Source organism: Phyllobates terribilis, unplaced genomic scaffold (assembly GCF_046119375.1).
Source record: "Phyllobates terribilis strain yellow unplaced genomic scaffold, ASM4611937v1 Scaffold_2__4_contigs__length_985480577, whole genome shotgun sequence".
Classification (NCBI taxonomy): Eukaryota; Metazoa; Chordata; class Amphibia; order Anura; family Dendrobatidae; genus Phyllobates; species Phyllobates terribilis.
Window position 1 is genome coordinate 984102917 of NW_027362762.1, and position 15914 is coordinate 984118830.

At 51.8% G+C, this 15914-nt stretch overlaps 1 protein-coding gene across 3 annotated transcripts in view; it reads left to right on the top strand.

Moving 5' to 3' along the window:
- The window catches only part of PKNOX1 (PBX/knotted 1 homeobox 1), an 84014-nt gene extending 68568 nt beyond the window's left edge, over positions 1 to 15446 (top strand). The window contains exons 10-11 of one of the 3 annotated variants that reach the window (XM_073668825.1): positions 3766 to 3935; positions 12817 to 15436. In XM_073668825.1, the coding sequence (XP_073524926.1) occupies positions 3766 to 3935; positions 12817 to 13028 (382 nt within the window). In that variant the 3' untranslated portion in view covers positions 13029 to 15436. Of the gene's footprint in view, positions 1 to 3765; positions 3936 to 12816 lie in introns of all 3 variants that reach the window. The other 2 variants (XM_073668826.1, XM_073668827.1) reach the window with 2 other exon arrangements.
- Positions 15447 to 15914: the final 468 nt, after the last annotated feature.

Genomic DNA, 15914 nt, shown 5'->3' on the forward strand with positions numbered 1-15914 from the left:
GCAATTCCAGGTAAGTGGCTAAAATACAATTCTCTCAGTGCTCAAGTTCCCAACCCGAGATCGATAGTTCCACTGCCCCCGTACCAAGTGATACCCACTGTCTCCCAACTTTTGGCTGGCCCACAGCTTTTGGTATCTCCCCCCAGTATAGTCGGCAGTCATAGCCCATTCTCCTCCAGTCAACCGCAGCACTTGAATGCCACTCCAGCCAGCAACCAATCTCCAAACTCTATTGGCCATCCATCCATGGGCTCCAGGTCCTTAGCCTAGATCCTCTATCTCCGACTTCATTCCACCCAATCCTGGCGAAATATGTGGTTTATTCCTCCCTCCCTGGATCAGCCCCCTGAATAGACAGAAGTGTTGACACCCTCCCCCATAAACATTTGCTTTTAGCTGAAAGAATGAAGAATATTCCAGAAGCCCCTCACCTGGGACTGAATGTGAGACCCCCTGTGGTGATGACTCCAGTGGGTCTACTTTCCCCATCCACACAATGTGACTAGTGGCTGTTAAAACAATGGCTTGAGGCCCCCTGAGCTACTAACAAGATTAATAGAAAGATGACTTTCCTTGAACACCAATCTTGGGTCTGGTCTTATGTAAGCATAAGATCCAACCAGCATGTCTTCCTCTGTTTACTGTTACTGATGGAAGCATTGATGACTGAGGCTGAACTGACAAGCAAACAACTCACTAATAAAACACAGAAAGCAAATCACTAATTAAACACAATAATAAAATTAACGTAACCGGTGCTCCGTGCTGGAAAAAATCTGCATTCCTTAGAGCTGCGGACTCTGCTCTTTGCTCCCATAGTCTAAGAACCTGGTTAGGTCCTCACAGGTACAGTTTAGGTTCACACTGTATGTTACTGTGAAGACCCGGGGTCTTCCGTGGGCTTAATACTACTCAGACAACACAGGGTGAGGGTAAAATAGCGTGGCAATACTTTATTGTACCACCAAAACAGATAATAAACATATAGAACAGTCCCAGCAAATACCCAAGATGATGCAAAATTACACAGTCACCCTTCCACTGGCCCGCCGGGAATAGAGCAGCTGTGACGTTGGGACTTCCAGGCCAACTACCTCAACTAGTGGCACCCTGCTTTTGGTGGACACCCACAGAGAGGAGGTAGCGGCAAGCTTTAGGAAGCTGACAGTCCATTGAGGTACGTGGCCAGGAGACCCGAGTGTCCTACCCTGGCTTCTCCAGACATATCTATGGAACCAGGTGACCGGATGGTCCCAATCTGGCTTTCTCCGAGTGTATCCATGGGTTGCAGGTGACTGGATGGTTCCAACCTGGCTTCTCTGAACATATCCATGGGACCAGGTGACCGGAGGGTCACAATCTTGCCTTTACCAAAGGTCTCCATAGGATCAGGGACCGGTTGGTCCCAACCTGGCATCTAAGAACATATCCATGGGACCAGGTGACTGGACGGTCTCAATCCTAGTTTCCCCAAACATCTCCATAGGGTCAGTGATGATCAATGGAGCAGATCTGTATCCCTCTGGATGGAGCCATTTTGTCCTGTAGAGCTGTCACTTAGAGTGTTCCTGTTTGTGGTTTTGTAAAAAAGACTCCTGATACAGAAGCATATCCCCCTTATATAGTTCACAGCTGTGCTTCAAGACATTATATACAGGTCAGGGGGAGATGAGTTTAACTCTCCATTGTTGCAAAGATAACCATACAATAAACTGTAGGAACTGATATAAGATGTAAATAACAGCTATTCATCAATTAACAATTCTCAACTCAACCTACAAGAGAAGTCAACATTCAGACTTATGGCAAAAGTCCATGTTTCTTGTTCCACCCGAAGAAAAAAACACATGAATTCAAAAGTCAACATAAAAATAATAGTGTATTTCTCCTGGTCTAATGAATTTAGATGTCTGGATAATTAAGATTAAAATCTGTGTTTTCACATTGCTCCCCCAATCTTAATTAGCCAGACATGACAGGATCCCAATCATCCTTCTCCACTTATTGGAGACAGTCCATCAGCATGTCTTTAAGCACAGACACAAATGTAACAGGTCTCACCTTCATGAGAACAAAATTTTATATCAACCAATTTCCTCAGAGCATATTCCATGCCTTCCTTGCGAATAAACTCCACACGTAATTGACGACAACCGACTTGTATCCATTGCGTCCACACATGCTGTCCTCAGCATCCTGTGGTTCTTGGGTTAAATCCGATCGAGTGTCGGTGGCCTGGTATTCAATCCGTTGAAGATGGCACAACTCCTGTAGTTGCCTTTTCTTATTGCGGCTGTATATCTTCTCTGGTCCTCCTCCTAAAGCTGAGCTGGTGGTGTTGGACATGGTAGCGTCCAAAACCTGCTCTGTACGCCTCACCTGTGGTGTGCTGGGTCTGTCTAAATGCCTCCCTGGTCTTGGAGCCCTTGGACAGTGTGTGCTAACACCAATCCCCTACAGCTCCCCCAGATCTGCCGAGCTGAGTAGTAACCTACCGCTGTCACCAAAATGTGAAGACCCGGGATCGTCCGTGGGCGTAATACTACTCAGACAACACAGGGTGAGGGTTAAATAGCGTGGCAATACTTTATTGAACCAGCAAACAGATAATAAACATATAGAACAGTCCCAGCAAATACCGAAGATGGTGAAAAATTACACAGTCTCACCCTTCTGCTGGCCCGCCTGGAATAGAGCAGCTGTGATTTTGGGACTTTCAGAGCCAACTACCTCAACTAGTGGCACCCTGCTTTGGGAGGACACCCACAGAGAGTAGGTAGCGGCAAGCTTAGGAACCTGACAGTTGATTGAGGTACGTGGCCAGGAGACCCGAGGGTCCTACTCTTGTCCCGACATATCCATGGAACCAGGTGAATGGATGGTCCCAACCTGGCTTTCTCCGAGTGTATCCGTGGGTTCCAGGTGACTGGATGGTCCCAACCTGGCTTCTCCAAACATATCCATGGAACCAGGTGACTGGAGGGTCACAATCCTGGCTTTCCCAAACGTCTCCATGGGACCAGGCGTCTCAGAACATATCCTGTGGACCAGGAGGGTTTCCCCAAACATCTCCATAGTTCAGTGATGGTCAAGGGAGCAGATCTGTATCCCTCTAGATGAAGCCATGCTGTCCTGTAGAGCTGTCACTTAGAGTGTTCCTGTCTGTGGTTTTGAAGAAAGACTCCTGATACTGAGGCATATCCCCCTTATATAGTTCACAACTGTCCTTCAAGACATTATCTACAGGTCAGGGGCGAGATGAGATGAGTTTAACTCTCCATTGTTTGAGCATTTAATCGAACTGCATAACTTATACTCCTCTGCTCTGTGAGTCAACAAGCCACAGGGCCCACACAATCGTTAATCAACATATTTAGCAAACATTCATTGTTCACAGACCCTGTGCAAAGATAACAGTATAATAAACTGTGGGACCGGATATAAGATGTAAATAACAGCCATTCATCAATTAACAATTCTCAACTCAACCTACAAGAGAAGTCAACATTCAGACTTATGGCAAAAGTCCATGTGTTTTGTTCCACCCGAAGAAAGAAACACATGAATTCACAAGTCAACATAAAAATAATAGTGTATTTCTCCTGGCCTACTGAATTTACATGTCTGGATAATTAAGATAAAAGCTGTGATGTCACAGTTACATTGTAACAACCAATCAAACATGTGAATATGAAGATGAGGCGTTCCTCTGGGGTCACATTATGTACTGCGCCCTCTGGTCAAGCGTCTTCTCTTTATTTGTAGGTTTATAAATGCCAGACGCAGAATCCTGCAGCCTATGTTAGATTCAAGCACAACGGACACCCCAAAGGCGAAAAAGAAGAGCGGGCAGAGCCGTCCTGTGCAGAGGTTCTGGCCGGACTCCATTGCCGGGGGCACCCCACAGCAGGAAGAAGACCTGGGCATATCTGATGGTGAGATGAGGACTCTAGACTTCAAAGAACTGCTGTCTGCACATAACATGTCTCCTCCAACCTTCATCCGTGCCCTGCCTCTGCTCCACCCTTCACCCGTGCCCTGCGTCTCCTCCACCCTTCATCCGTGCCCTGCGTCTCCTCCACCCTTCATCCATGCCCTGCGTCTCCTCCACACTTCATCCGTGTCCTGCATTCTCCAACACCCTTCATCCATGCCCTGCTGTCCACCACCCTTCATCCGTGCCCTGCCTCTGCTCCACCCTTCATCCGTGCCCTGCTGTCCACCACCCTTCATCCGTGCCCTGCGTCTCCTTCACCCTTCATCCTTGCCCTGCTGTCTCCTCCACCCTTCATCCGTGTCCTGCGTCTCCTCCACCCTTCATCCATGCCCTGCTGTCTCCTCCACACTTCATCCGTGTCCTGCTGTCTCCTTCACCCTTCATCCATGCCCTGCTGGCCACCACCCTTCATCCGTGCCCTGCCTCTGCTCCACCCTTCATCCGTGCCCTGCTGTCCACCACCCGTCATCCGTGTCCTGCGTCTCCTTCACCTTTCATCTGTGCCCTGCTGTCTCCTCCACCCTTTATCCATGCCCTGATGTCCACCACTCTTCATCCATGCCATGCTGTCCACCACCCTTCATCCGTGCCCTGCGTCTGCTCCACTCTTTATCCATGCCATCCACCACCCTTCATCCATGCCCTGCGTCTCCTCCACCCTTCATCCATGCCCTGATATCCACCACCCTTCATCCATGCCATGCTGTCCACCACCCTTCATCCATACCCTGCCTTCTCCTTCACCCTTCATCAGTGCCCTGATGTCCACCACCCTTCATCCATGCCGTCCACCACCCATCATCCATGCCATGCTGTCCACCACCCTTCATCCGTGCCCTGCTGTCTCCTTCACCCTTCATTCATGCCCTGCATTCTCCTCCACCCTTCATCCAAGCCTTGATGTCTACCACCCTTCATCCATGCCCTGCGTGTCCACCACCCTTCATCCATGCCCTGCGTCTCCACCACCCTTCATCCATGCCCTGCGTCTCCACTACCCTTCATCCATGCCCTGCTTCTCCACCACCCTTCATCCGTACCCTGCAGTCTCCCCCACCCTTCATCCGTCCCCTGCTGTCTCTTCCACCCTTCATCTGTTCCCTGCTGTCTCTTCCACCCTTCATCTGTTCCCTGCTGTCTCCTCCGCCCTCCATCCGTGTCCTGCTGTCTCCTTCACCCTTCATCCGTGCCCTGCTGTCTCCTCCACGCTTCATCTGTGCCCTGCGTCTCCTCCACTCTTCATCCTTGTCCTGCTGTCTCCATCACTCTTCATCCATGCCCTGCTGTCCACCCCCCTTCATCCGTCCCCTGCTGTCCACCCCCTTTCATCCGTCCCCTGCTTTCTTCTTCACTCTTCGTCCATGCCCTGCATTCTCCTCCACCCTTCATCCGTGCCCTGCGTCCCCTTCATCCGTGCCCTGCAGTCTTCTTCACCCTTCATCCATGCCCTGCTGTCCACCACCCTTCATCCGTGCCCTGCGTGTCAGCCACCCTTCATCCGTGCCCTGCTTTTCCTCCACCGTTCATCCATGCCCTGCGTCTCCGCCATCCTTCATCCATGGCCTGCTTTTTCACCAACCTTCTTCCGTGCCCTGCTGTCTCCACCGCCCTTCATCCTTGCCCTGCTGTCTCCTTCATCCGTGCCCTGCTGTCTCCTCCACCCTTCATCTGTGCCCTGCTGTCTCCTCCACCCTTCATCTGTGCCCTGCGTCTCCTCCACCCTTCATCCTTGCCCTGCTGTCTCCTCCACCCTTCATCCGTGCCCTGCTGTCTCCTCCACCCTTCATCTGTGCCCTGCTGTCCCCTCCACCCTTCATCTGTGCCCTGTGTCTCCTCCACCCTTCATCTGTGCCCTGTGTCTCCTCCACCCTTCATCTGTGCCCTGCTGTCCCCTCCACCCTTCATCTGTGCCCTGCTGTTCCCTCCACCCTTCATCTGTGCCCTGCTGTCCCCTCCACCCTTCATCTGTGCCCTGTGTCTCCTCCACCCTTCATCCTTGCCCTGCTGTCTCCACCACACTTCATCTGTGCCCTGCGTCTCCTCCACCCTTCATCTGTGCCCTGTGTCCCCTCCACCCTTCATCTGTGCCCTGTGTCTCCTCCACCCTTCATCTGTGCTCTGCTGTCCCCTCCACCCTTCATCTGTGCCCTGCTGTCCCCTCCACCCTTCATCTGTGCCCTGTGTCTCCTCCACCCTTCATCCTTGCCCTGCTGTCTCCTCCACCCTTCATCCTTGCCCTGCTGTCTCCTCCACCCTTCAACTGTGCCCTGCTGTCTCCTCCACCCTTCATCCTTGCCCTGCTGTCTCCACCACCCTTCATCTGTGCCCTGCTGTCCCCTTCACCCTTCATCTGTGCCCTGTGTCTCCTCCACCCTTCATCCTTGCCCTGCTGTCTCCTCCACCCTTCATCCGTGCCCTGCTGTCTCCTCCACCCTTCATCTGTGCCCTGTGTCTCCTCCACCCTTCATCTGTGCCCTGTGTCTCCTCCACCCTTCATCTGTGCCCTGCTGTCCCCTCCACCCTTCATCTGTGCCCTGCTGTCCCCTCCACCCTTCATCTGTGCCCTGCTGTCCCCTCCACCCTTCATCTGTGCCCTGTGTCTCCTCCACCCTTCATCTGTGCCCTGCTGTCCCCTCCACCCTTCATCTGTGCCATGCTGTCCACCACCCTTCATCCGTGCCCTGCGTCTGCTCCACTCTTTATCCATGCCATCCACCACCCTTCATCCATGCCCTGCGTCTCCTCCACCCTTCATCCATGCCCTGATATCCACCACCCTTCATCCATGCCATGCTGTCCACCACCCTTCATCCATACCCTGCCTTCTCCTTCACCCTTCATCAGTGCCCTGATGTCCACCACCCTTCATCCATGCCGTCCACCACCCATCATCCATGCCATGCTGTCCACCACCCTTCATCCGTGCCCTGCTGTCTCCTTCACCCTTCATTCATGCCCTGCATTCTCCTCCACCCTTCATCCAAGCCTTGATGTCCACCACCCTTCATCCATGCCCTGCGTGTCCACCACCCTTCATCCATGCCCTGCGTCTCCACCACCCTTCATCCATGCCCTGCGTCTCCACTACCCTTCATCCATGCCCTGCTTCTCCACCACCCTTCATCCGTACCCTGCAGTCTCCCCCACCCTTCATCCGTCCCCAGCTGTCTCTTCCACCCTTCATCTGTTCCCTGCTGTCTCTTCCACCCTTCATCTGTTCCCTGCTGTCTCCTCCGCCCTCCATCCGTGTCCTGCTGTCTCCTTCACCCTTCATCCGTGCCCTGCTGTCTCCTCCACGCTTCATCTGTGCCCTGCGTCTCCTCCACTCTTCATCCTTGTCCTGCTGTCTCCATCACTCTTCATCCATGCCCTGCTGTCCACCCCCCTTCATCCGTCCCCTGCTGTCCACCCCCTTTCATCCGTCCCCTGCTTTCTTCTTCACTCTTCGTCCATGCCCTGCATTCTCCTCCACCCTTCATCCGTGCCCTGCGTCCCCTTCATCCGTGCCCTGCAGTCTTCTTCACCCTTCATCCGTGCCCTGCTGTCCACCACCCTTCATCCGTGCCCTGCGTGTCAGCCACCCTTCATCCGTGCCCTGCTTTTCCTCCACCGTTCATCCATGCCCTGCGTCTCCGCCATCCTTCATCCATGGCCTGCTTTTTCACCAACCTTCTTCCGTGCCCTGCTGTCTCCACCGCCCTTCATCCTTGCCCTGCTGTCTCCTCCACCCTTCATCCATGCCCTGCTGTCTCCTCCACACTTCATCCGTGCCCTGCTGTCTCCTCCACCCTTCATCTGTGGCCTGCGTCTCCTCCACCCTTCATCCTTGCCCTGCTGTCTCCTCCACCCTTCATCTGTGGCCTGCGTCTCCTCCACCCTTCATCTGTGCCCTGCTGTCCCCTCCACCCTTCATCTGTGCCCTGCTGTCCCCTCCACCCTTCATCTGTGCCCTGCTGTCCCCTCCACCCTTCATCTGTGCCCTGTGTCCCCTCCACCCTTCATCTGTGCCCTGTGTCTCCTCCACCCTTCATCTGTGCCCTGCTGTCCCCTCCACCCTTCATCTGTGCCCTGCTGTCGCCTCCACCCTTCATCTGTGCCCTGTGTCTCCTCCACCCTTCATCCTTGCCCTGCTGTCTCCTCCACCCTTCATCCTTGCCCTGCTGTCTCCTGCACCCTTCAACTGTGCCCTGCTGTCTCCTCCACCCTTCATCCTTGCCCTGCTGTCTCCACCACCCTTCATCTGTGCCCTGCTACCCCCTTCACCCTTCATCTGTGCCCTGTGTCTCCTCCACCCTTCATCCTTGCCCTGCTGTCTCCTCCACCCTTCATCCGTGCCCTGCTGTCTCCTCCACCCTTCATCCGTGCCCTGCTGTCTCCTCCACCCTTCATCTGTGCCCTGTGTCTCCTCCACCCTTCATCTGTGCCCTGTGTCTCCTCCACCCTTCATCTGTGCCCTGTGTCCCCTCCACCCTTCATCTGTGCCCTGCTGTCCCCTCCACCCTTCATCTGTGCCCTGCTGTCCCCTCCACCCTTCATCTGTGCCCTGTGTCTCCTCCACCCTTCATCTGTGCCCTGTGTCTCCTCCACCCTTCATCTGTGCCCTGCTGTCTCCTCCACCCTTCACCTGTGCCCTGCTGTCCCCTCCACCCTTCATCTGTGCCATGTGTCTCCTCCACCCTTCATCTGTTCCCTGCTGTCTCCATCACTCTTCATCCATGCCCTGCTGTCTCCTCCACCCTTCATCTGTGCCCTGCTGTCCCCTCCACCCTTCATCTGTGCCCTGCGTCTCCTCCACCCTTCATCCTTGCCCTGCTGTCTCCGCCACCCTTCATCTGTGCCCTGCTGTCCCCTCCACCCTTCATCTGTTCCCTGCTGTCTCCATCACTCTTCATCCTTGCACTGCTGTCTCCGCCACACTTCACCTGTGCCCTGCAGTCACCTCCAGTCTTGGTGCTCTGTATGTGTGATGGATGGTCTGGGGGTCTCTGTATTTGTTGGGTGGATAGTCAGGTTGGCTCTGTATGTGTGATGGATGGTCTGGGGGTCTCTGTATGTGTTGGGTGGATAGTCAGATGGGCTTTGTATGTGTGATGGATGGTTACATGGGGCTCTTTATGTGTGGTGGATGGTTACATGGGGCTATGTATGTGTGATGGGTGGTCAGGGGGGCTCTGTATGTGTGATGGATGGTTACATGGGGGCTCTGTATGTATGATGGATGGTCAGGGGGGCTCTGTTTGTATGGTGGATGGTCAGGGGGCTCTGTATGTATGATGGATGGTTACATGGGGATCTGTATGTATGATGGATGGTTATATCTCTCTCTGTATGTGTGATAGATAGTCAGGGGTCTGTATGTATTATGGATAGTCATGTGAGGCGGTGTATGTGTGATGGTCAGGGGGCTTTGTATGTGTGATTGATGGTCAGGGGCCTCTGTATGTATGATGGATGATTGGGGGAGCTCTGTATTTATGATGGATGGTTACATGGGGATCTATATGTGTGATGGATGGTTACATGGGGCTCTGTATGTATGGTCAGGGGGCTGTGTATGTGTGATGGATGGTCAGGGCGGCTCTGTATGTATGATGGATAGTCAGAGTGCTCTGTATGTGTGATGGATGGTCAGGGGGCTCTGTATGATGGATGGCCAGGGGGACTCTATATGTGTGATGGATGGTTACATGGGTCTCTGTATGTATGATGGATGTTATATGGAGCTCCGTATGTGTGATGAATGGTTACATGTGGATCTATAATCAAATCTCTAATAGAACACAGCAATAAAATTGACATAACCGGTGCTCCGTGCTGGAAAAAGTCTGCATCCCTTAGAGCCGCAGACTCCGCTCTACATCCATTGATCCAATAGTATTTAGAACAAGACCAGCTACTCACACTGTTCACTGGTTGGTCGGGGGGCTCTGTATATGTGATGGATGGCCAGAGGAGCTCTGTATGTGTGACGGATGGTCAGGGGGCTGTGTATGTGTGACGGATGGTCAGGGGGGCTCTGTATGTGTGACGGATGGTCAACGGAGCTTTGTATGTGTGATGGATGATTACATGGGGCTCTGTATATGTGATGGATGGTCAGGGGGCTCTGTATGTGTGACAGATGGTCAACGAGGCTCTGTATGTGTGGTGGATGGTTACATGGGGCTCTGTAGGTGTGGTGGATGGTTACGTGGGGCTCTGTAGGTGTGGTGGATGGTTACTTGGGGCTCTGTATGTGTGGTGGATGGTTATGTGGGGCTCTGTATGTGTGGTGGATGGTTATGTGGGGCTCTGTAGGTGTGGTGGATGGTTATTGGGCTCTGTAGGTGTGGTGGATGGTTACGTGGGGCTCTGTAGGTGTGGTGGATGGTTACGTGGGGCTCTGTATATGTGGTGGATGGTTACGTGGGGCTCTGTAGGTGTGGTGGATGGTTACGTGGGGCTCTGTAGGTGTGGATGGTTACGTGGGGCTCTGTAGGTGTGATGGATGATTACATGGGGTTCTGTAGGTGTGGTGGATGGTTACGTGGGGCTCTGTAGGTGTGATGGATGATTACATGGGGCTCTGTAGGTGTGGTGGATGGTTACGCAGGGCTCTGTAGGTGTGGTGGATGGTTACGTGGGGCTCTGTAGGTGTGGTGGATGGTTACGTGGGGCTCTGTAGGTGTGATGGATGATTACATGGGGCTCTGTAGGTGTGGTGGATGGTTACGCAGGGCTCTGTAGGTGTGGTGGATGGTTACGTGGGGCTCTGTAGGTGTGGTGGATGGTTACGTGGGGCTTTGTAGGTGTGATGGATGATTACGTGGGGCTCTGTAGGTGTGATGGATGATTACGTGGGGCTCTGTAGGTGTGATGGATGGTTACGTTGGGCTCTGTAGGTGTGATGGATGATTACATGGGGCTCTGTAGGTGTGATGGATGATTACATGGGGCTCTGTAGGTGTGGTGGATGGTTACGTGGGGCTCTGTAGGTGTGATGGATGATTACATGGGGCTCTGTAGGTGTGGTGGATGGTTACGTGGGGCTCTGTAGGTGTGGTGGATGGTTATGCAGGGCTCTGTAGGTGTGGTGGATGGTTACGTGGGGCTCTGTAGGTGTGGTGGATGGTTACGTGGGGCTCTGTAGGTGTGATGGATGATTACATGGGGCTCTGTAGGTGTGATGGATGATCACATGGGGCTCTGTAGGTGTGGTGGATGGTTACGTGGGGCTCTGTAGATGTGGTGGATGGTTACGTGGGGCTCTGTAGGTGTGGTGGATGGTTACTTGGGGCTCTGTAGGTGTGGTGGATGGTTACTTGGGGCTCTGTAGGTGTGGTGGATGGTTACATGGGGCTCTGTAGGTGTGGTGGATGGTTACATGGGGCTCTGTAGGTGTGATGGATGATTACATGGGGCTCTGTAGGTGTGGTGGATGGTTACGTGGGGCTCTGTAGGTGTGGTGGATGGTTACGTGGGGCTCTGTAGGTGTGATGGATGATTACGTGGGGCTCTGTAGGTGTGGTGGATGGTTACGTGGGGCTCTGTAGGTGTGATGGATGATTACATGGGGCTCTGTAGGTATGGTGGATGGTTACGTGGGGCTCTGTAGGTGTGGTGGATGGTTACTTGGGGCTCTGTAGGTGTGGTGGATGGTTACTTGGGGCTCTGCAGGTGTGGTGGATGGTTACATGGGGCTCTGTAGGTGTGATGGATGATTACATGGGGCTCTGTAGGTGTGGTGGATGGTTACGTGGGGCTCTGTAGGTGTGGTGGATGGTTACGTGGGGCTCTGTAGGTGTGGTGGATGGTTACGTGGGGCTCTGTAGGTGTGATGGATGATTACGTGGGGCTCTGTAGGTGTGGTGGATGGTTACGTGGGGCTCTGTAGGTGTGATGGATGATTACATGGGGCTCTGTAGGTGTGGTGGATGGTTACTTGGGGCTCTGTAGGTGTGGTGGATGGTTACGTGGGGCTCTGTAGGTGTGGTGGATGGTTACGTGGGGCTCTGTAGGTGTGGTGGATGGTTACGTGGGGGCTCTGTATATGTGGTGGATGGTTACGTGGGGCTCTGTATATGTGGTGGATGGTTACGTGGGGCTCTGTAGGTGTGGTGGATGGTTACGTGGGGCTCTGTAGGTGTGGTGGATGGTTACGTGGGGCTCTGTAGGTGTGGATGGGTACGTGGGGCTCTGTAGGTGTGGTGGATGGTTACGTGGGGCTCTGTAGGTGTGATGGATGGTTACGTGGGGCTCTGTAGGTGTGATGGATGATTACGTGGGGCTCTGTAGGTGTGATGGATGGTTACGTGGGGCTCTGTAGGTGTGGTGGATGGTTACGTGGGGCTCTGTATGTGTGGTGGATGGTTACGTGGGGCTCTGTATATGTGGTGGATGGTTACGTGGGGCTCTGTATATGTGGTGGATGGTTATGTGGGGCTCTGTAGGTGTGGTGGATGGTTAAGTGGGGCTCTGTAGGTGTGGTGGATGGTTACGTGGGGCTCTGTAGGTGTGGTGGATGGTTACGTGGGGGCTCTGTATATGTGGTGGATGGTTACGTGGGGCTCTGTATATGTGGTGGATGGTTATGTGGGGCTCTGTAGGTGTGGTGGATGGTTAAGTGGGGCTCTTTAGGTGTGGTGGATGGTTACGCGGGGCTCTGTAGGTGTGGTGGATGGTTACGTGGGGCTCTGTAGGTGTGGTGGATGGTTACGTGGGGCTCTGTAGGTGTGGTGGATGGTTACATGGGGCTCTGTAGGTGTGGTGGATGGTTACGTGGGGCTCTGTATGTGTGGTGGACGCTAAGCTGTATAATGTTTGGACTTGTCCTCCCCCAGGCGACGTTGTGACCCTCTCAGCTACAGGTGGTCTCGGAGCAGACAGTCTGCAGTCGCTATCATCGGACGGGGCCACGTTGGCGGTGCAGCAGGTGATGCTGGGAGGACAGAGCGATGACGATTCGCTTGACACAGACCAGGAGGACTCAGAGACGGGACTGAGTGCGGGGGAGTTGCGGGGTCTGGTCCTGAGCGGTGGAGGACTCCAGTGAGAAGGACACGTTGGTCACACACTTTGTATTGTCCTTGTGATGACCGTGACGCCGCACAGGACAATTGTGACCCAAACTCTTTTATCTTCACTTGCGACAAATATTTGCACCTTAAAAAAAAAAAAAAAGAAAACTTGTCGCTTCCAAGGATTTCACTGCCTAACGCCCCCCCCCCCTGTGCCAAACGTCCCTGCGAGCAGCGGGACACGCAGCAGCCGTACTCCTTGCCTGCAGATGGTGGAGCCGCTGAGGGCTGTGCACATGTCGCCTGTAACACTCCTGACACCGGCGTTTCTACACTCCCAGCTGTAGGATTCCTGGACACGGACGGCGGCGTCCTCTCCGAGCGGAGCGCAGCCTCCTTGGCGCGGAGCGTGGTCTCCTTGGTGCGGAGCGCGGCCTCGGCCAAACGTCCTGACCGCAACGTCCTGATGGCAAATTCAAAACATGTTCATTTTACTCCCTAAATAGAACTGTATTTTTGTAGAGTTGTGAAAGAATAAACCTTGGAAAAGTTTCGGCTGAATCAGTCTTCTGTGGTGAGGGGTCTTTCCTCCGGTGCAGTAAAGGATGATGGGAGTCATGGTCCTCGGAATGGTAGTAATCATCCTCTTAGTGGACGCTTGTATGGTCAGAGGAGTGTAAAGTACGGAGACGCAGGAAATCTCTGCCGCTCACATGACGCAGGTCCACGCACCAAGCGTCCGGACCACCCGTGACCACAAGAAATCATCTCCGGAAAATTCATTTCCACTGACGACCAACAAACATTTGTAATCGGCCCAAAAATCCAGCAATGGCCGATGTCCTCTGGCCCTTCTGTAACGTGAGTGCCTCCATGTTATCCAGCAGTGGACGGGCAGATCCTGGGGGTGACGTGGCCTCGGCTGTCAGGAGGACCCAGCTCCGAGACCTCAGCTCCACCGTTTATTGGCGTCTGTTGTAGTCGGTGTCTGTTTCCGAGGCTCAGTATTCGCACACAGTTCTGAAGCAGATTTTTCAGGCTATAATATCTATGTTAAGGCTATGTTCACACATGTTGGGTTTTTCAGAATTTTTTGCTGCAGATTTTTATGCAAATTTTCATCTGCGTTTTGCAGTACCAGGAAAGTCTATGAGAAACCAGAATTCTCTGTTCACACAATTTTTTTTTTTTTTTTGCAGATTTTGTACCTTGGTTGAGTTTTTGGAAAATAGAGCAGGTCACTACTTTCAGCGTTTTGAGTGGTGAAAAAACACACTAAAATTTCCACCAGCGTTTTTGATTGCAAAATAGAATGGGGTTCTTTTTTCACAGAACTTTATGTACATGCACAAATAGAGACGGAAGGACATTGGAAAAAAACGCTGAAAAAACACACAAAAAATGCAGCAAAACCTGCGGTTTTGACGCAGCTGATTTCCTGCCAGAGATTGGGTTTTGCTGCAGATTTGTGACGCTGAAAAACCCCAACATGTGTGAACATAGCCTAATAAAATTCATTTTTATGCTGATTTGATGCAGTTTTTGTGCTGATTTGATGCAGTTTTTGTGCTGATTTGATGCAGTTTTTGTGCTGATTTGATGTTGTTTTTATGCTGATTTGATGCAGTTTTTGTGCTGATTTGATGCTGTTTTTGTGCTGATTTAATGCTGTTTTTGTGTAGGTGTATTGTTTCTGCTTGCACCAATTCTGTTGTCCAATTTTAAGTTTTTTGGGTTTTTTAAATGCCGAATCACTTCAAGAAATGACGTTTCTTCACTTTCAAGTCTGGAAAGAGCTGCGCAATGTGACATATAGGAAAGTTTCCTATCCGAATCAATAGTTATCGTAGTTGAATATTTGAAGCTGTTTCTGATATGCATTGTGAGCAGAATCGAAAAGACTGTGTGAACATATCCCTGCCGCTCTTTGTCTCTTGCTCCTAATTTGTGGCTCCATTGTCTATTTGTGTCAGACATCCACACCCTGCTCTTCAAAGGCACCGGCTGCTGCTCTGACCCACCGCCATGCTTTATACTGCAGCTGAGATTGTTCAGACTGCTTCATGTGTATGAGCTCAGATGAAGGTCGTTATGTGGGACGATGGAGATTATAAACGACCAGAAATTATCCAACCGTGAGAAGATGGTTATTATTGGAGATGTGTGACAGTACTCGGTGCAGATAACCATGGAGGTCGGGATATTACAACATATACATAGATGAGTCCCATTATCCTCCACTGCTCAGATAAATCATGTTACAAGAAGAAATGGAAGAGCTGAATCCATCGTCCATTCCTCTCCTGACAGATCCGTCTCGGATCAGTTGTACATGGTTGATTTCCTAATTTGTGTGTAAATGTTCTGTGGTTCTGGCATCGTCTGAGGGCTGTGAATGTAACGGGTTCAGGAATGTGGATTACATTTATGACCAAGATAAGTGTTTTAGGAACATAAAGTTCTAGGATTCTCCTTTGTGTGCTTACAAGAAAAGTAAGAAGGGAGGTTTGCATGAACCGCATTGATCCAATATATAGACAAATCATATTTTTGGAAAGTGAATTGACAAATGCAAAGCATAGTTTCAAATCGCTGAGCGATGACCATTAATCCTGTCAATTGAATACGGACCTGACAGACGAGGCTACACCTGGCATATTTGATCTCTATGCAAAGATAAAATTATGATACAAAATATGACGTCTATAGAGCACATGCGACTCTCCTAAGCGAAGATATAGTCCATTTAGGGAATCTCAGAATTTTCTGAAACTTAAAAGTCCAACGCTATAGGAGTCATGAATGGCTGATGTGTGGGTTCACTGTAGGTGCTGTCCGTTTTTCTGGAGAGCCTCCCTCCATAAACCTGAAGCCATTGCTGTGACAGCAGGTCTGGTAAGTTTTCTTGGTTTATTTTATGT